At 39.2% G+C, this 27,738-nt stretch overlaps 1 protein-coding gene across 2 annotated transcripts in view; it reads left to right on the top strand.

Moving 5' to 3' along the window:
* The window catches only part of TMEM132B (transmembrane protein 132B), a 797,578-nt gene that overhangs the window by 158,687 nt on the left and 611,153 nt on the right, over positions 1–27,738 (top strand). For both annotated transcript variants that reach the window (XR_016306397.1, XM_089653716.1), the window contains exon 2: positions 24,869–25,754. Coding sequence is in view for 1 of the 2 variants with exons in the window: in XM_089653716.1 (XP_089509842.1) it covers positions 24,869–25,754 (886 nt within the window). In the remaining variant the exon portion in view is untranslated. The remainder of the gene's footprint in view (positions 1–24,868; positions 25,755–27,738) is intronic.

Below are 27,738 nucleotides of genomic sequence, written 5' to 3' on the forward strand. Positions count from 1 at the left end.
CAAATGTCCCAAACCTTAGAGAATTTCTTAGGACAGCCCCTAGATGCATATATGAATTTGTAAAGTGCAATGGCTGTATTGACAAGGTTCTTCCAGAAATCTAGTGTAGGAGCTAAATGAGACTTTCACTTTCAAATGATAGCTTTCCTGGTGTAGAATAAGAGAAGTCCTAGCATGGTTCTGAGTTTCCTTGTAGGGGCAAATGAATTAACCAAGCCCAATATACAAATGGTGGTCAATTGGAAAATGAAGTGTGTAAGATCACCCCAAAATGTCTGAACCAAAGGCCGTTCCAAAACACATGGGCAAAATCGTCTGGGTTGGCCGTGGAGATTTTCAGTTTACATTGAAATCCCATCCTTGCACCTCCCAGATATGACTTGTTTGACCATCCAGATTCAGTGAGACTCCAAAAGCCCTATGTGAATGCTTGCATTCACTAGAATTGTACAACATCAACAGACAGATAATATTACTGTTTCTTATACAAGGTCTGTAGCGATGAGGGCCACTGCCTTTTACTGCACTTAGGGATCAGAGGCAGACAACATTTCCTTTCCATAGCCTCCCCATACAAAGCATGCTCATGCTTGCAATTGAATTGCACTAAAATAAACATAAAAATTGTAATTATATATTTATTTTATAATAAACAACTAAACAGGAATATAAACTGATAAATATATATCAGTAAATATATGCTCTTCCTTTAGTATACACTGAAGTGTGATAAATATGGATATTTAACAAGATTTGATTGTACGGAGATAAATCAAGGCATATATACAGTACATTAACAAGCATACTCCATCATCACAGAAATAACTGAACGTAATTTCACATGGTATATATCACAGAATAAATCTAGCTGTCAGCGTTGGCATTACTGCTTGTGCATATGTAACACTTCATATCCATTGACTGCATATATATAAAGTCACAAATGATAATGAATATCTCCGCACGCAGCTTGTCTGGGAGATTCACATAGGCTCACACCTTTGTTACTTTAGATAGTGTAGCACTATATCACCTCCCTAGATAATTCCCACTACTTGTGGGTATTAGATTACTTTTGTGCATAGCTTGTCAGACTTTCAAATTAATTACTATAACAATGGCAGGACTTGCACATGATGTTAATCCAGTCACATCTTCACACCGAGTCTCAGCAAAAAGGTATTACTATACAAATTGCTACTGAATGTTAAATGTAGATTTATTCAGGCAGAGTTAATTATAATCTCTATTTAGTCTTCAGTGATACATTCTTGCCATACTTATTCTAGCGGAGAACATTAATTTTTATTCTAGCATAAAGGTGAATGTAATAATCTTGGATTAGACGATGGATTATTGTAATACGATTTGCTGCCAGAATTGCAGTTTGTGGGGATCTTACTTTCTTTAAATGGATTTTGGGCTGTCTGATGTGTGAATATAGGAAAGAAAATGATACACTGGGGGTAATTTACTATGAGAATGTGCCGTGTACCAAAGGCAGTTTTGCATATTTGTAATGTTATTTGTTGTGTGATTTTCAGTGAACCCGTCAAAGCTTCCAAATATAAAATAACCATTTAAAGTTGATCTCTAGTCTAAACTATAAGGTAAGAATGGTATGAACCTCCATCAGGTTCATTCATATTGCTGTCTGAGACACCATTTTGGAGATTTACCCTCACTTCCTGTCCCCATGGCAGGGTAATAACAAGAAGCATGATCTGCACAACTGACGTAGCTCTAAAATCTTATTTTTATTAGGAAAACCACAGCATAAAAGTTACAGTGATAGTCATCAATATATATTAGTGCCACATCCCTAATGTTATATATTTAAACTGAAAAAAGACCTAAGAATGGGGACTTTTGAGGCACAACATAGGCATAAAACATGATTTATTATATATCAAATTCCATGATTTCATCATTCTGTTTCACATCAATAATACTGAATCGTATAAAAAGTGAAAAAGTTTACAACATCAAGGAACAGAATATCTCTTCTCATATGATCCAATTCTTTGCAAACTTTAGGCTCATTTTTTTTATAGGCTTGGGCTCAACGCGTTTCATGGACTTGATCCACTTCTTCAGGAGCCATCACCATATAAACATTTGACTACTAATATAAACAAGAACAAAAATATACAATCAGAAATTAACATATTTTCTCATTCCGGTTAACCATTCTTACCATGAATTACATTGAGCCCAAGCCTATAAAAGAATGAGCCTAAAGTTTGCAAAGAATTTGATAATATATTGAATACATAGCAATCTTCCAGAAAAACTGCAAAATGTTTTGAATCAACCAGGACCAACGAATATATACAAAATGAATGCCAAAGATATGAAACGAATTCCGAAAATAAATTGGTTCAACATAACAAATATGGTGAAACAAAACTTTTCAATGAATGAATGCATCCGAAACAAGACAGAATTTTCTGGCATGCACATGTCTAAGCAGGAGTTGGTCCTGCTGGCTACCGATCTTTAGTGGGGACCAAGAGCTGTCTTTGACAGTTTGGTCTCTGTGTTGGAAGCATGCAGTGAGTGCACTCTTAGCACAGAAACATTGGTGTCCCAGCGATGCATATCTGATGTGACCTTAAAGCCCACCATTTTGATGCCACACATAAGTGTTATGTGGGCAGGAGCAGGTTAAATATCTCTCTGTTGGGAACAGGAACAGAAACAGAAACAGAAAAAAAAGTATATTTTTTTTATTACAATGGGGAAAAGTGAGTTGTCATGTTTTTATTTTTCACTGTGTCCTGGTGACACTCAAACACATTGATTGCTTATCTTGGAGTCACCAGAGCAGGAAATCTCCCCAAAGAGCACACAAATAGCAATAAAAACTTTATTCTTTCCTAATAAACAATATTTTGACTAGTATATAAATAGAAAGGCTACAGTGAGCGCTCCAAAATGTCAGCAGCTGAACATTCAAGGAAAACACATAAAAAGTCCCAAAATAAATGTACAAATATAAAATGCAGTGCTGTGTGGTGTGGTGTTGCCCTAATATAGGCAACAATAATATAGAAATAAAACCAAACATGAAATATGTAATTTAAATCATAAATGAATAAAATGCAGTCCTGTAATAGTGCTCGCTGTTCTCCAGTGCAAATGATAGAAATGCGCACTAACCAGAAGCGTATTGGTAATACGCATGTGTATAAAATATCCTGAAGAATCCCCTCTCTTTCTGGTCAGAAAATGGATAGGAGCTGGAAAATGTGGAGATGAAGTGCCCTCGTGTGGTGAAGATGAAGTCCCACAGGCCAGAGATATCCTTGCAGAGATGTGTAGAGTGGGTAATTCCCCTTCTCTGGAGCTGGTACAAGGGTCACTCTGAGGCTGCAAAAATTGAAAGGCTGGCTGCCAGGGACCAGTACAGGAATGTACTGGTCCCTGGCAGCCAGCCTTTCAATTTCTGACCAGAAAGAGAGGGGATTCTTCAGAATATTTTATACACATGCGTATTACCAATACGCTTCTGGTTAGTGCGCATTTCTATCATTTGCACTGGAGAACAGCGAACACTATTACAGGACTGCATTTTATTCATTTATGATTTAAATTCCATATTTCGTGTTTGGTTTTATTTCTATATTATTGTTGCCTATATTAGGGCAACACCACATAGCGCTGCATTTTATATTTGTACAATATTTTGACTAGAGTTGCATTTTAAGTGTGGGTGTCCCAATAACCATGATCTCATTGGTTTATGGAAAGAGTTCCAAGGTGGGGGAAATACGAAAATCAAGGTCATTACTTGAGATGCTCTACAGGTGCATAAGGGGAAGTAGGATGTTTCCAGGTAATCAGTGCTTTGATTATTTTGATTATTTTGTTAACTTGATACTTTTTTAAAAATTACTTTTGATATATTTATACTTTGCAGACTCTATACATTTGCAGTAAGTTTATTTATAATTATTAATTATTATTATTATCATTATACAGGATTTATATAGCGTCAACAGTTTGCTCAGTGCTTTACAATATAAAGGTGGACAGTTACAATACAATACAGAAGGAATAGGAGGAAAGTTACCTTGTGCAATAGGTCAATTATCAGGTTATTTCATAATTTTGCTTTTAGTCCCATATATAGACCATCTAGCACTTTAGATGGAGGCAGATATTGAATGATTCATCATTGTTAGCCAGCAGAGGAAACTTAATTAAAACCTTTTTGTAACATTTTATCTGAGGTCTCAGCTGCATACATATGAATATGTATGGTTCTATTCTCCCCGGCACAAGGGAGAATAGAAGCATGTTTGTTATGGCTGGCAAATGTCTATAGCGGTAAAATTTAATGGCTGGTTCTGTTGCAGATTGTACTGTTCAATGATACTTGCCCTCAGCTGCCCACATAATGCCAGCTTTAGTTTACACTCAACATTCAGTGAATCAAACAGGTTGTAAACTTAGGTTTACCACACGTGGCAGGAGTTGATTTTTCATTTGTGAATAATTATGTCCTCGAGAGATCCGTTTTCACTGAGCATCAGTATCCATTATACAGTGTATGATAATACCCTGTAGACAGACAGTGAAAGGTAGTTTACTATGCTGAATCATCACAAGCAGAGGCAATGTGCTTTCATCTTCCAAACAAACCAGTAGGAGTGATGAAAATTGGAATATCTTTTTCTACAAATATTTTTACTGCTTACTTTGTGTGACTGTAATAAAATTATTTGTAATATGACACAGTTGCCTTCTGTATCTGTCGAGTTAAAAAAAACAAACAAAAAAGTGAACCTGTGCCCTAGTAAGACTTCTTTTATCCCACATTTACATATGTAGCTTTAGCCACTGTGGATAAGTTCATCTTAAAGCGGTATTAAACCCAAAAGCAAATGTTTATTATATTGCAGCCTACCAATTCTTAGATGTGGTGGCTGCATTAGTTTTCTTTTTTTATGCTTTTATTTTCACCCGGTGATCTGACCGGCAAGTCTGCTGTTTTTTAACAGAAAAAGCTGTCCTTTGGAGAAGTTAGAGGGATGATAAAAACCATTTACCACTGACAGGAAAGCTTACAATGGTCAGCTTGTATTTATTTATGAAAAACCTTTATTCCAAAAGAACAAAACTGTTTCTGTAACTGCTTATAAAGTGTGAGGTGGAGTATGACTTCAATTTGTTTACTGTTTTTAAATCTGTTGGTCCAGTGGTCTCCAAACTGCGACCCGGGGCTGGATGCGGACCTTTGCTTGCTTTTATCCGGCCCTTGGGGCACTATTTCATCCACTGATATCAACAACGAAGCATAATTCCCCTTACTAACACCAACTAAGAGGCACAATTCCTTTCAATGATACCAATGATGGGGCACAATTCCTCCCAATGACACCAACTATGGGGCACAATTCCTCTCAATAACACCAACGACAGGTCACAGTTCCTCCCACTGACACAAACAATGAATCGCAATTCTTCCCACTGACACCAAAATGGACCATTGTCCCTCCAACTGACACCAAAGATGGGGCATTGTCTATTCTCACTGACGTCAGGGCTTTCTCTACTCCCAAATGGCCACAGTTTGGCCTCCCTAAAGTCTGAAGGACAGTAAACTTGCTCTTTGTTTAGAAAGTTTGGAGACCCCTTTGCTAATACATCTAACACTCCCTCCCTGTAGACTAACTATGGTGCTGTCCAAAGATGTCTTTTTTGCACCTTTCAGAGTATAGGCACTCTAATAAAGGGAGTATGTTACTGGCCAGATCACCAGGTGAAAACAGAGGGGAAAAAAACATAAAAATGAAAAATAATGCAGCCACCACATCTAATGATTGATAAGCTGCAATATATTACATTTTTTGTTTTTGGTTTAATACTGCTTTAACAACAGAGGCACTGAAATCATAACTTCTTTCCCAGTTATTTTCTTTGGAGGGCCTGCCAGCCCGCAAATGTAAAGCCACCTAAAGTGTTTTATAAACTGTTGAAAACTATCCAAAACCTGACTTTGTTGTTATCTTTGAGGATTTTGAGAATTAATTACTTCACAGTACGTTCAGCCAGAGACCTCAGTGAAGACTTAATATAAGCAAGCCAACAAATAAATAACTACATTCTGAAAGTTATCAAAAGAGGCACTGAGATCACTACTTTTTCCCCTTTTATTTTCTGAGGAGAGTAGAATTTTAGCAGCCTGCCAGTCCTCAAATCTAAACACACAGCTGGTGTTTCTAAGCTCTTACAAACCAAATGAAACCTGATTTTTAAGTATTTTAGGATTTTGAGAATTAATTACTTCACAGTACAGGCAGCTAGGGAGGTCAGTTGGGGACTTATTTTAAAGTTCTTTAACTGCTTATTAATAATATACAATTAATATCTATAGTCTGAGCATGTTTGCATAAAGTATTCATACACCCAGTAACATTTTACATTACAGATAGTTATAACATAACCATGCACCAATTTGACCAAGATTGGATAGACAATTATCTCAGAGTACAAGGACTGACTTTTAAGACTTTGACAGGATGTTTGAGAAAACCTTCAAGCGATCCTGCTTGTTCTTTATTGATAAAACAGTTGTGAGCTGGTTTCATGGGTCAGTTAGATAACTCCAGACTAAAGTTAGCCTTACCCACATAGATTTCTTGTAGATTACCCCTGCCTGCTATTGTATTCAGACAGGTGGCATCTGCGGCTGTCTGAGTACCTGAACAGACTGCATCTGCAGTTTTTCACCCTCCTCCTTCGTTGAAGTTTGTCAAGCCAGGTGGTACTAACAGGGCCCCCGCATCTTGAATTTTGGCCATTTTGCAGGCATTTAAGCTGTGTAGCTATATTCAGACCACAGTCACTAAATATGAACATTCTGTAAACAGTAACATTGAATTTGGTATAAAGAATTCTATTTTTTCACTGCCCCATAACATCAAGTTTGACTGAAAGTTTGAGTTAAATTTTACACTTTTATGTTTTTCTTCCTGAGTCAGTGGAAATGAACTACACCTAGAGACAAACTAGAGTCCATTATTTCGCTTTAATAGGCCTTTATCATGCAGGATCTAATGATAATGTGCTTTCTGCATTTTATTAAAATACTTGATTGTGAACTCTGGCACAGCAGTCCAAATAACATATCATTTGGGTACTTTCTTTCTAACTGTGCTAAATTTGTAATTCAGGCTACAAAGAGGAGAAATAGTTAAGGCAGGACAAACTACTGACACTTAATAACAGCGGTTCTCAGAGTACAACCTGATTATAACATGTTGCTGTGACATTTGGAGATGTGCTAGTAGCGGTCATTATGAATATATAACTCACTATAAAAAGTATAATTTATCTAGATATGGGATAGGAGAGAAAAGACTTAATATTTGATATTTTTATGCAGGTTTATAATTCAGCTTGTGAATAATTACATATTGAGGGAGATAACTGGTCATTCTGCAAAGAAGAGCTTCTGTTTTTTGTGTCTGTATGTTGCCCATCATAGATAAATGTACTGGGTTTTCATGCAGACTTTCAGTGCCAGGGGTAGTCTTTGATACACTAACATTAGAAAGAGCTCTTATGACCCTTCATTCATACTAGAGTTTTAACTGCTTAGTAATCATGCCCTTCTCTGTCACTCTGGGATTATGAATGTGTGTCAACTTTACCATGTTAGTCAGAAATGTTACCTGAACTAGAGATTATGTTTATCTCCGGGCAGTCATGAAGTGTTACTGACTTTTCTAAATTCACTGTATAATGGATTAGACAAAGCTAGGAACTCACTCTTCTGCTTAAAAAGATGGAAACACCAGCTCTTGGACAAGGGCGTCGTTTGCAATTTTTTGACTTTCTGTGTATAGACTTTCATTTTTGCTTTTTTTGCTGAATCATAGAGCACCTTTTAAAGGAGATAACAGCTTACACTTTAATTTTATAACATCAGCATTGTAAAGCCAATACAAACAATAGTTCTAGCTGACAATTCAATATAAGCTTACTTCAAAAATCCCCTTTCATGTTATAGCGCTACCCCCGCAGGGACCGCTTCATAATGTTTGTCCCCAGTAGTTGCCCTGACCTTGAAAGCCTTCCCAAACCTCTGACACTCTGAGTTCCGACTTTTTTCAAAAGTATGAAATAATAATGCAAGGGACAGGATTCTTTAGTAACACCTCTATATTAGGATCATTCAAAAGAGTAGACCACAGAATGAAGGTTTAGGAGGTATGCCCAATGTTAATGTATAAAAGGAAAACACTGGTAAAATGAAAATATCAAAACAACAACGGTTAACAGATTATAGGGCCACAAATGGCACATTGTAGTTATGTGCTAACTGCAACATCAGCAGCAGGAGGGGGAAGAAAAGGCTTGTTGACTTATCAGCTCCCTCTGGGCCAACAGCATCACAATAGGAAATGCAATAAATTATGTAATTACATAAATATATATATATATATATATATATAGATATATATATATATATACAGTGCTCAGCATAAATGAGTACACTCCTTTTCAAAATTAAGATTTTAATAAATATCGCAATGAACACAAGAATTTTGACAAAACTGAATTTTATAGAACATTTGTTTAGCTCATTACATGGAAGTAAGGTTAATAATATAACTTAGATTACAAGACCTCCAGTTTTACTCAAATTAGTTGATGCAAAATTAAATACACCCCACAACGAAAAACTACTACATCTAGTATTTTGTATGACCTCCATGATTTGTAAGGACAGCACCAAGTCTTCTAGTCGTGGAATAAACAAGTTGGTGGCATACTGCAACATCGATTTTTTTCCATTCTTCAAGAATGGCCTCTTTTAGAGCCTGGATGCTGGATGGAGAGTGATGCTCTACTTGTCTCTTCAGAATTCCCTATAGGTGTTCAATTGGGTTCAGATCAGGAGACATACATGGTCACTGAATCACTTTCACCTTGTTCTTCAGAAACGCAACAGTAGCCTAGTTGTGTGTTTTGGATCGTTGTCATGTTGGAAAAGTGCATGATGACCAAGAGATGGTAGCATCTTCTCTTTCAATATAGAGCAGTACATTTGTGAATTCATGATACCATCAATGATATGCAACTCCCGACACCAGCAGCACTCATGCAGCCCCACAGAAGGACACTGCCACTACCATGTTTAATTGTAGGCACCATGCACTTTTCTTTGTACTCCTCACCTTTGCGACGCCATACAGTTTTGAAGCCATCAGATCTAAAAACATTTATCTTGGTCTCATCCCTCCAGAGTACAGAGTCCCAGTAGTCTTATTTTTTTTAGCATATGCCCTGGCAAATTCTAGGCAGGATTTTTTGTGCATGGGCTTTAGGAGAGTCTTCCTTTGTGGACGACACCCATGCATGCCATTCCTCTGCAGTGTATGCCGTATTGTGTCACAGGAAACAATCACCCCAGTTTGGCTTTTTACTTCTTTAGCCACTTGCCCTCCAGAGGATTTACCCTCCTTCCTGACCAGGCCATGTTTTGCTATACGGCGCTGCGTAACTGACAATTGTGTGGTAAGGCAACGCCGCACCCAGATGAAATTTATCTCCTTTTTCCCCACGAATTGAGCTTTCTTTTGGTGGTATTTGATCGCCTGTGCTTTTTTTTGTGCTATAAGCAAAAAAAGACCAACAACTTTGAGAAAAAAAACTATATTTTGGACTTTTGGCTATTGCACATGACCAGTAAAAAAATTTAAAAAATCAAATCTTGTCATAAATTTAGGCCAAAATATATTCTGCTACATGTCTTTGCTAAAAAAAATCCCAATATGTGTAAATTAATTGGTTTACGCGAAAGCTAAAGCGTTTACAAATGTCGGTATAGATGCTGGGATTTTTTTTCCCTACAAGTAATGGCGGTTATCTGCAAATTTTAGTGGGACTACAGGACTGCGGCGGGCATTCTGACACTGGGGGGAAAATAAATTAACATCCCCAGTGACACCAATACAGTGATGAGTGCTAAAAAACAGCACTGACACTGTACTAATGACACTGGGCAGGAAGGGGTTAATGTGAGGGTCAATCAAAGGGTTAACTGTGTGTGGAGTGTTTTACTAGGGGGCAGGGGGTGTGTGCTTCACTTTAAGCACACTGATCAGGATGGCTGTGCTGTGCACAGCCATCCCGAGCAGTGTCCCCGAGCTGACAGGGATGGAAGACTGTTTGTAAACAAAACAGTCTTCCTCCCCGTCAGTGATTGTCGGTAATTACCAGGCGCCGGCGGGTATTATTGGCCGGGACCCGATGATTGACATCTGCGGCCGCGAATGACGGCGCGGGTAGGGCGCACGTGTGCCCCATATACGGAGATGCAAAATCATATACGTGATTTTGTGCACCAGTGCCGCCCTGTAGCAGTATATCTGCTATATGGCGGCGGGTAAGTGGTTAGCTAACTGCAGTGAACTTGCATGGTGATTTTTTTTTAACCTTTCTCATCAGAAGATGCTCCTGTCGAGGTGTTAACTTCCGTGGATGGGCTGGACGTCTTTGTTACATTTTTCTGTCACTTTTACTATAGTATTCTGACTGATAAGTAAAGCGTTGCTGATCTTCTTGTAGCCTTGTAACCTGTCTTGCGTAAAGAAATTATTTTCTTTCTCAGGCCTTGTGACATTTACCTTCCATGTGGTGTCATTGCTGACAGCATGAAATGGGAGGGGTTTTCTTTGTTAAGTAATCCTGACTGCAGGACACCTTTTTAATGAATAATTCACCTGTAGTTGAATTCTTGTTAATTAGGATTTTGTTGTCCTAAGACTTTCATTGGGGTGTATTAATTTTTGCAACATGGTCTTGAATGAAATTGTTAGGAAAAATACTTTTTTGTGTGTGAAAATTAACAAATCTTGTTTGCAATCAATGGCCTGCATTTTTGGGAGTATTTTGTAGTATATTGTCCCATAGAAAATGTTGATTCTGTAGGGAAATTAAAGGTTTTCTGACAAATCTGTTGGGCTGTATGCATTCATGCTGGGCACTGTATATATACGATAGATAGATAGATAGATACTCTGGCATAAATGGGTATAGACACCACAATTTGAATAACAATGGCTTAGACATGAAGAGGTCCCTTTAACCAGAAGTAGCAACGTGAGTCCTGAGATGTTTAAAATTTGTTATGTCATAGTGGCCATTGTCTTCTGCTAGCAATAGTGGGGCCCATATACAGTAGTGTGTAATGGTAATTCGATGAAGATAACAGATAGGCTGTGGTAAATGCTCAAAGCATGGGTAGCACAGTCTCCTAGGAACAGAGTTCTTGCACAGGTTCTTGGCTGTTCTCAGAGAAGTGCAAAGTTACCGCCTGACAGCCTGTCAGCATGGCAAGCTGAAATGACTGGCTGAAGAATGGATAGTGACAGTCCTGATACAGAAAAGCTGATTTGATCTCAGTGTGATCAGCATCACTGCTGTGCTGAACTGGTATGCAGAGTCCCACAGTAGTAGCCAGCAAGCTGTCCCTCTGTGTTCAGCTCTGAATCCTGCACCCAGAGAGCCAACCAGTTCCTTGATGTAGAACATATCTGCTCTCCCAGCAGTCTTCTGGTTCCCCATTTCTCTGGTAGTTGTAGTTCAATCAGCACTTTTTTGGCTATATTACTACAGGTCCCAGGATACTCTGCTGTCAGAAGAACTGGATCCACTCTGCTATCAGGAAGTGATGTAGCAGTCCCAGTACTGGGTACTAGGGGGAAAAAGAATTAACCATAGTCTCATCTGTAAATGTCCCTGAATGGCATAATGAAATATCCAGGACCTAGCTACATCGTTGTGAGTTCTGCTTGTCTTCTGGTCATCTTATTCCACAACTTCCTGGATTCTCTGCATGCTTCCAGCTTTCCATGGTGCCTTGCTACCTGCAAGCAGTGATTCCTATACTAACTCCACCTGCTAAAACTCCTCCTCTTGGCACCTCTGCAGTTCAGAAGGTAGGCTCTGTGAAATGTGTGACACAGCAGGGCCTACTCACAGGGCACAGTGAATATGTGTCATCGAATTCAAGGAAGTACATATATGGAGATTTTTTACAAAGTAAATTTACAGACTTTAAGATTGTTCAAACTTGGGGTTTGTTGGGGTTCATTCAAATGTAGTGCTTTTCATCAATTCCAGTCTAGTCAATGAAGTACATTTCAGGGTTTTTGCCCAGTTACAAAACGCACACAAGGTTACCCTCACAGGGGATTTCAGCATTGCAACAACAAAACAGAAACATTTCCAGCCTACTGCCTTTCCAGACTCTGTAGTCCCCGATCCTTTCTCCACACAGACTCACCACGTTCTCACATTCAGTTTTATGACAAACTGCCCAACTTGGACTGCATAGGCTCTTGTCTAATTACACACGAGGGATTGTTTATTAAACCTGGAGTGTGTAAAATCTGGTGCCGCTCTGCAGAGAAACCAATCAGTTTCCAGGTTTTATTGTCAAAGCTTAATTGAGCAAGCTGAAGTTAGAAGCTGATTGGCTACCATGCACAGCTGCACCAGGTTCTGAGTACACCAGTTTAACCACTTCCCGTCCGACCCATATACATAAATGGCCGAACGGGAGCAGTGCAGGAGCGGGTTGCCGTTTATAAACAGGGCCTGCATTCAGAGCCTGTGCGCGCTGCCTGGGAGCACGCAGTACCGTGATCTGGTGCCGATCACCGATCGCTGTACTGGACCTCTGTGTAAGGTACTGATCATGTGATCACTGATTGGCCTATCAGTGATCACATGAACAGTAGTAAGCAAGATGTCACTTCCTGACATCAATGCTTACTAAGTGTGAAATCTGTGAATGATCACAAAGGTCACATGGTAGAAGGCTATTCACAACAGCCTTGTACCATGTGACAAACTGTGACCAATCACAGCTCTCACAGTATTTCTCAATAGCTGTAAAAATGCAGCCAGAGAGAAGGAGAGATGTTTGCTTTTACAGCCTTTATGGGTGTAATAGCAATCAGTGTAAAAAAAAAAAAATCTTCATCACCCCCCACAAGTAGTACAGTTTCACTGTACTGCAAGGGTGACAGTATGTTTAAAAAAAACCACATAAATAATAATATATAAAAAAATAAAAATGTAAAACAAATTTTGAAAAATTATAATTTTTGGTTATAAACTAATTTGGGTTTTTTTTTACTAAAAAGATAACTGAATAAATGTTGGCCAAGACTTATGAAGAAAGATTATTTATTTGCAAAATTTTATTTAAAAAAAACACTTTTTTTTCAAAATGTTGGACTTTTTCATTTATATAGCAAAAAAAAATATCCCAGTGGTGAAAAAATACCACCAAAATAAAGATTTATCTGTCTCAAAAAAAGGCGAAAAAATTCATATTGGTACAGTGTTGCATGACCGCACAATTGTCATTCAAAGTGTGATAGCGCTGAAAGTTGAAAATTGGCCTGCTCTGAAAGGGGTGAAAGTGTCTGGATTTGAAGTGGTTAAATAAATCTCCTCCACTGTCTCTTAGTACCTCTTCAGGCGAAGTCCTGGTCAGATGAGATTGCCTCTCCTTGAGGCCAGTGTAGACACTCTCCCAGTGTTTCTGCACACACACTGCTCCTGCAACAGCTTGTCTCCAGTGGAAAGAGCCCTGAACCATAGACAGCCTGTTGACTATAACACCCCAGACACATCAAGCCCAACTTTGAAATCTTGCGACTTACACTGAGGTCCCACGATTTCAAAGTCGAGTGAGATGCCGATTTCAGGTGTGATTTGACATCTGACACAGATGTCTATGCAAATCGCACCAAAAGTAGTGCAAGTACTTCTTTAGAAATCAGTGCGGCACCGACCAACTTGGAACTGCACCGATTTGACTGCTAGAATTGTGGATAATAGGGTGCGACTTGGCATATGATTTGCAAGTCGCATGGCAAGAAAATCGCATGCCAAGTTGCACACAGTGCGACCGGGGTTTATAGGCTGTACACACATCAGTTTGCTGGTTTACTGTAAAATGTACATGCAATCCCTGTGTTACCAGTCCTAGAGAAAACTGCAAAATCTGGTTGACATCTAACCATTCTGACACCATGACAAGGCACAGTACTGTCACACAAGAATTCATTGAAATACAATGTGGAAATTAATATATGATTTTACATTTTTAGACTATAGATACATTTTATTTTATTAGGGCATTGAAATTGAAGAACAAAGATGTAATATATTGCAGCTTACCAGCCCTTAGATGTAATGGCTGCACTTGGGCTTGTATGGATGGGCTTTTGTTTGCTTCAGATATGTTTTGCATTACAAAACAAATTTACACGTATGCAAATCCCTCTTGGAACATCAGAAAGAACTGCAGGTCAAAAGCTCCTGTCAGTAAATTCTAAAAGATCTCAGAAGCATCTCAAACCGATGTCAAGCTGATGACATTGACACAAATTTTCCTTAAAGTGGTCGTAAAGCCAAACATTTTTTCAACCACTTGCCCTCCAGAGGATTTACTCTCCTTCCTGACCAGGCCATTTTTTGTGATACAGCACTGCGTTACTTTAACTGACAATTGCGCAGTCATGCAACTTTGCACCCAAATTAAATTTACATCCTTTTTCCCCCATAAATAGAGCTTTCTTTTGGTGGTATTTGATCGCCTATGCGTTTTTATTTTTTGTTTTATAAACAAAAAAAGACTGACAGTTTAGAAAAAAACTATATTTTTGACTATCTGCTATTTTACATGTCCAGTAAAAAAATAAAAAAAAACAAAGTTTGTCAGAAATTTAAGCCAAAATGTATTCTGCTACATGTCTAAAAAAATCCTAATATGTGTAAATGAATTGATTTATGTGAAACTTATAGTGTTTACAAATGTCGGTATATATACTGGAATTTTTTTAAATAAAATTTTCACTGCAGTGCGCGTTCTGACACTGGTGGGAACTGACTTGGTGTCACTGACATCCCAAGTGACACCAATACTGTGATCAGTGCTAATAAAAAGACTGACACTGTACTAATGGCACTGGGCAGGAAGAGGTTAACATTTGGGGCAATCAAAGGGTTAACTGTGTGCTGTTTTACTATGTGGGCTGTGTGTGTGTGTGTTTCACTGTAAGCACACTGCTTTGTATGGCTGTGTTATGCAGAGCCATACAAATCAGTGTGCAGGAGCTGACAGGGGGGAGATCTGTATTGTTTACACACAGGTCTCTCCCCCGTTGGAAATCCTCGGAGATCGCCGGGTGCTGGCGGGGAATCACCGCGAATGGTGGCATGGGTAGGGCGCGTGTGCACCCTCTACCCAGAACTGCGAAATCACGTATGTATACGTGATTTTGTGCACCCGTGCCACCCTGTAGCAGTAGTTCTGCTGACCTGGGGAGCCTCAAGGAATTCTTGTAATTTGCAGGGGTTTCCTCTAACGTCCTATGGGACAGGAAGTGAAGGGAAATCTTCCCAATGGGACACAGATGGCAGAAAAAAAGATCTAACAGGGGTTATAATCCTCTTTTATCTATCCAAAATTAAAGAAAAAAAAGTTTTGCCTATACTTCTACTTTGAGTACAAGCCCAGTCTTAGTCATGAATGGAACAGTCATCAGTGTGCATGAGCAGTAGGCAAAAGACAGCCACAATGCTCTGAATTTCAGAAGAAGAGGTCACCCTACAATGACTTGGAGAACGATGGCACTGGTGGATTGCTCCATTTTTCATTGTTTGAAAAGTAGTGCTTGTACAACTCTTTGTTATTTCCACCCATAGTTTGAATTTTCAGCACTTATGCTTCTGGGACACCAAAAGAAACAGACATGGCCTAGTATTCTACATATTTACATGTATTTCTATTAATCCTGTTGGAAATTAGATGAAAAAAGGACTGTCTCATTCCATTTTTCAAATTTAAAGTGAAACTAAAGTTCCTCATTCAAAGACTGCTGGAAAATAATGTTTTTGGGCAGAAAAGACATGCAAAACTTCTCCTTGCTTCTAGCTATTTTTTTGACTTTTTTGCATATAGCATGCTTTTCTGTACGTGCTGTGCAATGTACAGCCCCTGCACATCCCTGGCATTTGTAAAATGCCAAGAATAAAGTTGAGACAATGAATTTCTGTGCACAAAAAGAGGAGTTATTTCATCAGTGACCTCAAATGACCAAAGAGGAGTGATGCAGAACAAAATGGAAGCTGTAGGATGGATGGTGGCAGAAGGATTGGCGATCGAAAGCCTGGACCTACCAGTGCTGGAGATAGGCACACTAGGAGGTAAGTGTGCCATAATGTGTAAGTATTCTGTGCATACTTGAAAATTATGTTAACCCCTTGGCACCGCACGTATGCAAATTAGCAGCCCCACTGGACAGGGCTTTTTTCCATTGGGCCCCTAATTTGCGTACCTGTCATTGTGCTGGGAGCGTGCTCCCAGCATAAAGACCGGGGTGCCAGTGAGAGCCCCAGGGCCCATTCTAACTATCAGGACCTGGAACTCCCAATTTTGGGTCACAAGCCTCTGATTGGATATCACTGTGATCAGTCACTGTGAAGCCTGCCCCCCTTGTTTTCTCTCTCTGAATGGAGGAGAGAGCTGCAATAGGGTTGATTTACTAAAACTGAAGTAAAGCTTCTGGTGAAGCTCTGCATAGAAATCAATCAGCTTCCAGGTTGTATTGTCAAAGCTCAATTGAAAAAGGTGAAGTTAGAAGCTAATTGGCTACCATGCACATCTGCATCAGATTTTGCACTCTCCAGTTTTAGTAAATCAACCCCATTGCATCTCTCTCTGTCCTTTCAGAGAAAAAAAAGTGTTTGTAAAAATAAATAAATAATAATAATAATGATCAACAAATAAAAATACCTACATCAAGGTTGAACTAGGTCAGTGCCAGGGTTAGTGTTTGGGTCAAAGTCAGGGTCAAAGGTCAAATGACAGGGTCAGAATTTTTTTTATTCTTAAATTTGTATCAGTGTTAGTTAATGGCAGGATAAAAAAAAGCAAAAAAAGCAAAATGCACACTATTGTTTCTGGGCCATACTACGGGTACAAACAACAACCAACATACACATACAGTCATGGCCGAAATTGTTGGCACCCTTGATATTTTTCCTGAAAATCAAGTATTTCACACAAAAAAGGTATTGCATTAACACATGTTTTGCTATACACATGTTTATTCCCTTTGTATGTATTGGAACAAATATAAAACAGAGGCAGAAAAGCAAATATGACATAATGTCACACAAAACCCCAAAAATGGGCTGGACAAAAGTATTGGCACCCTTAACTTAATATTTGGTTGCACACCCTTTGGAAAACATAACTGAAATCAGTCGCTTCCTATAACCATCAATAAGCTTCTGACACCTCTCACCCGGAATTTTGGACCACTCTTCCTTTGCAAACAGCTCCAGGTCTCTCTTATTGGAAGGACACCTTTTCCCAACAGCAATTTTAAGATCTCTCCACAGGTGTTCAATGGGATTTAGATCTGGGCTCATTGCTGGCCACTTCAGAACTCTCCAGCGCTTCTTTGCCATCCATTTCTGAGTGCTTTTTGACGTATGTTTGGGGTCATTGTCCTGCTGGAAGACCCAGGATCTTGGACGCAAACCCAGCTTTCTGACACTGGGCCCTACAGTGCGACCCAAAATCCTTTGGTAATCCTCAGATTTCATGATGCCTTGCACACAGTCAAGGCACCCAGTGCCAGAGGCAGCAAAACAACCCCAAAACATCATTGAACCTCCACCATATTTTACCGTAGGTACTGTGTTTTGTTCTTTGTAGGCCTCATTCCGTTTTCGGTAAACAGTAGAATGATGTGCTTTACCGAAAAGCTCTATCTTGGTCTCATCTGTCCACAAGACGTTTTCCCAGAAGGCTTTTGGCTTACTCAAGTACATTTTGGCAAACTGTAGTCTTGCTTTTTTATGTCTCTGTGTCAGCAGTGGGGTCCTCCTGGGTCTCCTGCCATAGCGTTTCATTTCATTTAAATGTCGACGGATAGTTCGCGCTGACACTGATGCTCCCTGAGCCTGCAGGACAGCTTGAATGTCTTTGGAACATGTTTGGGGCTGCTTATCCACCATCCGGACTATTCTGCGTTGCAATCTTTCATCAATTTTCCTCATCCGTCCACGACCAGGGAGATTAGCTACAGTGCCATGGGTTGCAAACTTCTTGATAATGTTGCGCACTGTGGACAAAGGCAAATCTAGTTCTCTGGAGATGGACTTGTAACCTTGAGATTGTTGATATTTTGCCACAATTTTGGTTCTCAGGTCCTCAGACAGTTCTCGTCTCCTCTTTCTGTTGTCCATGCTTAGTGTGGCACAGACAGACACACAATGCAAAGGTTAAGTGAACGTCTCTCCTTTTTATCTGCTTTCAGGTGTGATTTCTATATTGCCCACACCTGTTACTTGCCCCAGGTGAGTTTACAGGAGCATCACATGCTTGTAACATTCTTATTTATCCGCAGTTGTGAAAGGGTGCCAATACTTTTGTCCAGCCCATTTTTGGAGGTTTGTGGGACATTATGTCGAATTTGCTTTCTTTCCTCCCTTTTTTTGTTTTGTCCCAATACACACAAAGGGAATAAACATGTGTATAGCAAAACATGTGTTAATGCAATACGTTTCGTGAGAAATACATGATTTCCTGGAGAAATATCAAGGGTGCCAACAATTTCGGCCATGACTGTATGTGGTATCGCTACGATCATCAGGAGAAGGAAAAATTATTTTGGGTTGTTCTTTGGTGGTTTGTAATGGTAGCAGCAAGAAATATATTACTAAATTTTTAAAAACATTATTTTTTACTATTTTGGGTCAGTTTTCCTTTGATAATAAAAAAAGAAATCAGGAACTATCCATTACCATTTACCACCAAATGAAATCCCAACTTGTCCTGAAAAAAAAACAAGGTATAATCCACCTGGATGCACAAAGTTGTTAGAATGATATGTACAGTTTTGCTAGCACATGTCAAAGTTGCAAAATTTTGCTTAGGCTTTAAGATTTGTTTTACCCTTATACTTGAAGGGGTTAAACATCCTCTCTTACCCAGTGGTATTGTGGTTTTAGTTCTGCTTTAAGTTTTCAAGTTTGCCAAGAGAAACTTTACTTAGCCTAGTGAATACGTTGAAGTGGTGCTAACCTCTGTCACCCAATCATTTACAGTACTTTTTTTTTTTTTTAATTTTCTTTGCACATAATTGGGTATTCTTTGCAAACTGAATTTGCACTTTGTCCCACAACATTCACAGACAAAAGTGACAGTCCACTTTCAGGGCTTGTTCACACAAGAAGCTGTGTTCTAAAGGGGCCACTGATGTGTGATGTGGGGTACACAGTACCACTGCAATGACTACAGCGCATCTCTCTGTTTACATTTTTCAACTTTATTGGAATGTTACAAAATTACATTAGATTCATATTTATTCACTGAAGCATGTTGTGATGTGGTATAGTGTGGTGAAAAAACAGTAGTGCATGTTTCATAATTGCGTGAACTAACAGGGCATAATGCATTTTTCCATATCTGTGCATTGGGACTCTGCTGGACAAGCCCAATGTACCTGGAGTGACTAGGCCCTAAAAAGTGGAAATACTCTCTTTTTTTAATAAATCAACCCCATTGTGTGGAAGGGCTAGAAACTCAGGTTTTTATTGTCTGTGTCCACCACTGTTATTGGGAGTGAAAGGAAAAAAGTGTTATGATCCCAATAGGAATAGGGAAAATCTTAAAATGGGCATACATAAGGGTTGATTTACTAAATTTTGAACTTGAACTTGAGAAAGGAGCATGTCAGTCCATCACTGATATTGCGCATGATCAAAAATACGTTGCACATCGGAGGTTTCGTCACAGTGCCAGAATGCTGCGGTCCAGGGTGTGTTCCAGCGAATGCCACAGAGCAATAGAGGTGCCGGCTGGACTTCCTCACTCTTGCCTGCTGCTTACCTGGTTCTCCCCATTGTTCACTCTCTGAGATATGGCGGCCATGTTAGTATTGGTTTTTAAATGAGCTTGTAACCTTTCTTCACCATGTGACTTGCCTAATTTTTAATTCCATTAAAGTTGTTTAACGTCTACACTTAGAGTCGTTGTTGCCTTCTCATTCTGGTACTTATTCCAGAGCCAGGTTCAAATCATATCTACAGTTTGCCTACTGTACAGTGGATGGACTTTCACTTTACATAATATTCCATACTGGACCTCCTTATATATCTTCTAACAATTTGCATGGACTGCCTTTATTTCATACCAGTGACCCTTGTGCCTACATTTTTGTATTATTGGGTTTTACACTTACCTAAAGTTTTGTCTTTAAATACACTTCAATGTATAACTAAAGGTGTCTTTTACACAGGTAACAAAATGAGATTAGCAGCACTCCCTTTAAGAGACTGCTTCTAATCTCAGCTTGTTACCTGTATGAAAGACACCTGGTAGCCAGAAATCCTGCTGAATGATAGGAGATCAAATACTTATTTCCCTCATGAACATGCAAACCAGTGCGTAATTTGTTAGACATGCATTTCTTTTGAATTTTTTGTTGCTATTCTGTCTGTGTTACAATACACCTACCCTTCGACTTTTGTGAGTGGGCAGACATTCAAAATCAGCAGGGGATCAAATACTTATTTCCTTCACTGTATATATATATATATATATATATATATAGTTTTAGACAGAGTAGAGATGGTTTAAAACAACTGCCAGGTTTCCATTGCTGTCTGTGCCCCTGTTAGGGAGAGTCATCCTCTCAATTAGTCCTGCTTACCGTAAACACCGAAAGTGAAAGAAAATCACAAATTCTGGACTGTTCCCAAAATAATAATCTTCCAATGGGGACATTAGTTCTGCTGACAATTAGGGATATTCTCACTTTGGAGGCTTTTCCTCTAAACTCCCGTTTTGACTATAGGGCCTATCCCATTGCAGCACAGATGGCGAAAAGAAAAAAAAAGTGGGGTTATAACTCCTCTCTAATGAAAAAAGTTGTGTTTTTACTTCTACTTTAACTTCAGCAGCCCTTCTTTAAATTTTAAGCCCCTATTAAAAACATGCCCAGTAAATACAACCTGATGTTATGTAACTTTTTAAATGATTATTTGTCTTGACTGAAGTTGTCCTTTAATAAACAAGCTGTGATGTTTCAAAGAGAATTATCTGAAATGTTGTTTTGTGTTTCTGTGATCATAACTGTGGAGATTTTCTTTCTTACATTAAAGCCTGAAAGTTAAAGTGTCACTGATTATTCTTTTGCTGCAAAATTAAAGTTTATTCTTTGAAATCTTTGCAAGATGGAGCAAATAACAACGATTAAGCAAACACTTTGTTATTGTCGCCTCTAGTACGGCAGTCGCACAATAACTAATAAAAGTGATTTAATCGTGCTGTACAGGCTTGTAGTGTAATATCCAATGATATTGCTTTTCTGTATCATGGATCATATAAATTATGTTCATTGGAAAGGAAAGACTACACAGCTATCGCCACACAATATAGATCACAGTGAATTTTGTCAATAAAACGGCATTTAATTTAATGTGCAAGATATATGGATGATAGCATAGGGCAAATATACTTTGCTGAGATCCATGGCATGTGAAAAGCCTTGTGACAGCCATGTCTTAGAAGCATGCTGTGTTCAGTAATCCTTCTGAGCTTGAAGGAACAGAGACCTACGTTTGTCAGCATTGCTTTACTCTTATATCTTTATAGCAATACAGCCATTTCCTTCTTGCATGAAGTTATTTAAAAAGGGGTGCATGAAAAGCAACGGTGACGTGCAAAGCAAAGTAAAGTCACCCATAGCACCCATCAGATTTCACCCGGGACCTATAGGGATCAATTAAAGTTCATTACTTACATTACTTATTGGTTGCTATGGATGACTGTATGTTTCCTGATTAATTCCGTACCAAGAGAAGATGTGGGTTATCATTTCTGACCTTTCCTCTAAAATGCCACTTACCTGGCTGTCATGCTGACAGTTTGGGTTCAACACTAGAAGTCTCTGACCTGGAACAAGTATGCAGATTATAAATTCTGACTTCACCTGCTGCTTTGGTTTTTTCTGGGTTAGTGAATTAGAAAGTACTGAAGCCAGAGACAACTGACAGTTTCAAAGAGAGGTCATCATTGGCAGCCAACATATGTCTCTATAGGTTTCTTTAAATAAGCCTAACAATGATTAAAACATTACATTGTACAGTTTAGAATCTAAAAGTAAAAGCTGTACACACTGAAGTTGTGGGTGATACAAGCAGTATATTTATTGAAGATTTCAAGTGCTATCTCAAAATCAGTAATTGTAATCATATTCGGTGCTATCATAATGATGTTGCTGGATGAACACAAACATATTGCAGATGAAATGCTGCATTTTTTTTTAAAATTAATCCATGCTATACAAGGAGGGATACATTGTACAGTACATTTGTTTAATTATTTTTTTTGTCTAATGCTTACTTTTACAAAAGATAACTGGTACCAGCTACAGAGCGCTCTGTACTGCTTTCCTGAACCTCTAGGTAGGGAAGTGCACACACCAAGCATGTCACAGGGTACCAGGCTCTGAAGTTGCTGTTAATAAAGCTGCTGGAGGAGGAAAGAGGGAGGAAGGAGGAGACGGGGATTTGCTTGCCCCTGTGACTGTAATCTGACAGTATAGATGCATGCAACGTAGGGACACTAAGCTGCAGTCCCATCCAGGAGCATTTATGCAGAGGCGGCTTCATGTGACCCTGTAAGAAAATTAAGCTACCCTAAAGCAAGAACTGGTGGAGGGTGCTTTTTCAAATATGAAATGCTAAGCAACTACGGACATAAAAAAAAAAACACATACACACACACAGCAAACCTGCTATATGCTGAGGTCTGCATCACCATCTGCTAAACAAGTACCACATCATAAAGTAGAAAAAATAAAATATATACTTTCTCTGATTGAGATAAATCCTTATTCATTAGCATCTCCCACAATAAAAGAGAAATGAGAAATCACGAGGATCACAGGGCTACTTGTGTGCTTAAAATTTTGCTCACAAGCATGATTCCAGTTTAGGGAGCCTGGTTAGTTATCCTATGCAGATGTTCAATATGTACAATGTGGCCTGTGTTTGCTGTACATGTTGAACATCCAAATAATGGTGTGCTTTCTGACCTTACAAGATGCACCAAAGAATGTGCACTCCAAACATTTTATTTGTACAAATAACCTGAATTTAAAAAAAAGTTAGAACAGTTCTCTAAGAAATTAAATGTACTCCAAGATAACAGCCATATAAAAAAGGTACTCTCTCCTGTTGTGTGAAAAATTCAGCATATGTACAGTATTAGGCCTCATGCACACTGGGCATTTTTACAGCTGCTGTTTTGGGCGTCAGGCATTTTTTTCTACAGACAGTAAACTCCCCAGCATGTTGTTCTATGTGTCCATGCACACACGGGCTTTTATGAGCGTCTTTTGGCAGGGGCATTTTCAGGCTGGAAAAAACCCAAAACTAGTGCATTTAAACAGGAGCTGTTCAGCTGTAAACATGCTCAAATACGCAGCTATCTGGCATTTATGAGTATTTTTGAGCCTCAAGCTTTTGTGGGAGTATTGTTTTGCAAAAAAAAATGCTAAAAAAAGCGAAAGCTAAAAAACGTTAAAATGCTAATGCAAAGATGCTAAAAAAAGTGACAAAACTTGAGTTTTGAACGTGGCATTCTACAGCTAACGCTGCTGGTGTTTTTTTAATGTCCAGTGTGCATGAGGCCTAGGTATTAATTATTTAAATCTGTATGTCAAGCACCAGTGTGCCAGAGCGTCGTATGCTGAATAGTTTTTCTGAGCTGACTATGCTCAAAACGATCAGCGCATATTCAGTGCAATACCCCATCCTCTGTGTATGTAGTATCCTTTAATGACACTACAGTTTTAATCTAACAATTGCTAACAGTGTTCAAATAGGTACAGTGCTCAAATAGGTACATTTTTATTTTAGGCAGGCCACCCCTTATTTGGCATATATTTAGATATAGGAGCATACATTCTACAGAAAGCCACCCTTGTGAATACATTTTACGCGTATTCACCATAGTCTGTATTTCGCAAACTATATTAGTACACTTAGAATTGAAGACTAGAAGATTAGGGCAGACTGTTGGCTTGCTGTTGCTATTAATTTGGCTCCATAGTATCAGGACAGCAATCTCAGCATTTTTTTTTAATACATGGAAACGTGTTACTGACAGTCAGCAATATAAGGGTAGCAGTGTGCTGCCCCTGGCAGCCCTGCCACCTTAGATCGTTATGGGCTATGTTGACTAGGCAGAGATGGGCCCTGATCACAGGATCATGAGCATCACAGTTATTGCCACCACTGCTTTCCTCAATTCTACACCTCTGTTTACATGCACACAATTTTTACAGGTCATATAATGTATGGAGTAATATTGTTTAAAGTCTTTGCAGAACATTGCCTTTTGACTATGGAGTTTTAGTCATATATTCCACACCTTCAGCACAGTTGTATTTCCTGTAAGTATTTGTGTGTGGTTGAATTCGAACAGTATTTATATCTATCAATGAAAAGTACAGTATATAACATAGACCTGAGTAGCTGTTGAACTAAAATTGTCCTGTATGGGAGACTTCCATGGGTTTTGGTTCATATAATAGGTGTTCATTGAACCTTTTTTTTACTTGGTTGGATAATATGTAATTGCTTGAAGTTATCTAGCATTTTATGTACTTTTTTCTCAATATAGAGAAAATTGTACAAGCACTTGCCTTAGAAACTGTTTGAAAAAAAGGCATTCCTGTAAAAAAAACCTCTGCTTTCAATGATCAAAACATTGATTTTTTTTTATATCTTACTTTCTCTCTTGCAGTAATAGAGTGCCGGGCAACGATGGATAGTATACAGAGGTTTTCATCAGTCCCTGTCTATCTACCTGTGAACTATTACATCTGCAATTCTGAAGTCTCCTTTTTTCTTAAAGAGGCCAATCAAGACCTTATGAAAAACTCAAGCCTGCAGTCCCGAACAGAACCACTTTTCATATATAAAGCCAAGAAGCCACCAGCCATAAATGCCACCTATGGACCCTATTCAGCAGAGCAAACTGTGCCAAAAAATGTGATGATTACCTCAAGTACTTTCAGTTTCTCCAACAAATTCACATTTAACTGGCAATTAAAAGCCCACATCATTGAGAGTTCAATATACTCTGACAAACCCAAAGTGCAGGCATTGTTTTATATCACAGGAAGAGACTGGGAGGACTATAATCCAGCAGAGATTTTACCATGCGTCCGAATGGTCGCCACCTTAGAAAACCGGGAAATTTCATCAAGCTGTAGACTGAAAGGCAATCTGGGATTGTGTGTTGCGGAATTGGAGCTGCTGCCCAGCTGGTTAAGTACGTCTCCTCCAACAGAGGACCATATTTACCCCGCTCCACCACAAGGAATCCCAGTGGAACTGCATCATATTGTCTATACGACTGGAGAAGATGAGGAATGTTCTACAGAGGAGACTAAATGGTCAAACAGAATTCAGTCCAATAAAGACGCTGCCCACAAAGCCTCCAGTGCACTGGAAAGGTTTGGCAGTGTAATTGTTTATCCCAGCCGGCACACTTTGAGGATGTCTCTGCTCAGACTGGATAGCAATATACAGATTCGATACCCACCTGTCCCAGTAAAAGTAGGAGATGTTGTCACTTTCTTTGTGTCGATAGTTGGAGGATCAATGACACATCAGTTCATGTTAAGGTATGCTGCTTCCATACCATGTTACCAATGCTAATCCAATAACAAATGTATATAAAGTAAATGATTTTTTAAGGAAAAAAGTATTTTACACGTGGTGCCACAGTGAAATAGCAATTCATGGTGCATTGTTAGATTCTGGAATCTGCTGGCACCGATCTCTAACACGTCAACTGGATGGAGTTAGGCTGAGGCTGCTATTGCCTATTATACACTTGGCTTGCATGGTGTGCAGTAGCTGAGATTTCTCTCCTTAGCTCTAACTACCCTTAAAACTGTCCCCTTACATAGCTAACCCAGGCTGCTCCAATCCGTCGTGTGATCCAGCACCTCTGTGTAAACCAGCACAGCTTCAGGGGAGAGGAGGGAGCTCTGACAATGGATGGGCCATTAAAGCTGCTTTATTAGCCATTGTCGATGTGCTCTCTACTCTCCTCTGCAGAAGGATCATGTGACTGGACCAGAGTGAAAATAGGTAAGCATATAAATCTTTGCAAGTATTGGTGTTAAGGGGGGGGGGGCAGTCCTAAGAGTGGTTACGGTTATGCTGGAATTCTACTTTAACCACTTGCCCTCCAGAGGTTTTACTTCCCTTCCTGACCAGGCCATTTTTGGCGATTCGGGGCCGTGTAACTTTAACTGACAATTGCACGGTCATGCAACACTGCACCCAAGTGAAATTTGTGTCTTTTTTTCCCACAAACGGAGCTTTCTTTCGTTGGTATTTGATCGCCTGTGCGGTTTTATTTTTTGCGCTATAAACAAAAAAAGACTGACAATTTTGAGAAAAAAACAATATTGTTGACTTTTTGCTATTGAACATGTCCAGTAAAAAAAATTAAAAAAATCAAATTTCTTCCTAAATTTAAGGCAAAATGTATTCTGTGACATGTTTTTGCTAAAAAAAATTCCCAATACATGTAAATTAATTGGTTTACGTGAAAGTTATAGCGTCTACAAATGGCGGTATAAATATTGGATTTTTTTTTAATATACTAGTAATGGCCGCGATCAGCAACATATAGCGGGACAGCGAGACTGGGGTTGGGATTCTGAAACTGGGGGAGAACTGACTAACTGGTACTGGCATCTCCAGTGACACTAATACAGTGATCAGTGCTAATAAACAGCAACACTGTACTAATAACACTGGGCAGGAAGGGGTTAACATCTGGGATGATCAAAGGGTTATCTGTGAGCTGTGTGTGTTTTACTGTGTGCGTGTTTTACAGTGTAAGCACACTGCTTTGTATTGCCCTGCTATGCAAAGCAATACAAAGCAGTGTGCAGGAGCTGACAGAGGAGAGATCTGTATTGTTTACATACAGACCTCTCCCCCATCAGTGCTACTCGGCGATCACTGGGTAGCGGTGGGGAGTCACCAGCTGGGACCTGGTGATCGACAGCTGAAGCCGCCAATGGCGGCGCGGGTAGGGCGTGAGTGGCATGCGCATGCCCCCTACCCGGAAATGCAAAATCACATATATATATACAGTCATGGCCGAAATTGTTGGCACCCTTGATATTTCTCCAGGAAATCATGTATTTCTCACGAAACGTATTGCATTAACACATGTTTTGCTATACACATGTTTATTCCCTTTGTGTGTATTGGGACAAAACAAAAAAAGGGAGGAAAGAAAGCAAATTCGACATAATGTCACACAAACCTCCAAAAATGGGCTGGACAAAAGTATTGGCACCCTTTCACAACTGCGGATAAATAAGAATGTTACAAGCATGTGATGCTCCTGTAAACTCACCTGGGGCAAGTAACAGGTGTGGGCAATATAGAAATCACACCTGAAAGCAGATAAAAAGGAGAGACGTTCACTTAACCTTTGCATTGTGTGTCTGTCTGTGCCACACTAAGCATGGACAACAGAAAGAGGAGACGAGAACTGTCTGAGGACCTGAGAACCAAAATTGTGGCAAAATATCAACAATCTCAAGGTTACAAGTCCATCTCCAGAGAACTAGATTTGCC

Source organism: Staurois parvus, unplaced genomic scaffold (genome assembly GCF_062004578.1).
Source record: "Staurois parvus isolate SC_StPar_1 unplaced genomic scaffold, SC_StPar_1.0 ptg000719l, whole genome shotgun sequence".
In the NCBI taxonomy this organism is placed as follows: Eukaryota; Metazoa; Chordata; class Amphibia; order Anura; family Ranidae; genus Staurois; species Staurois parvus.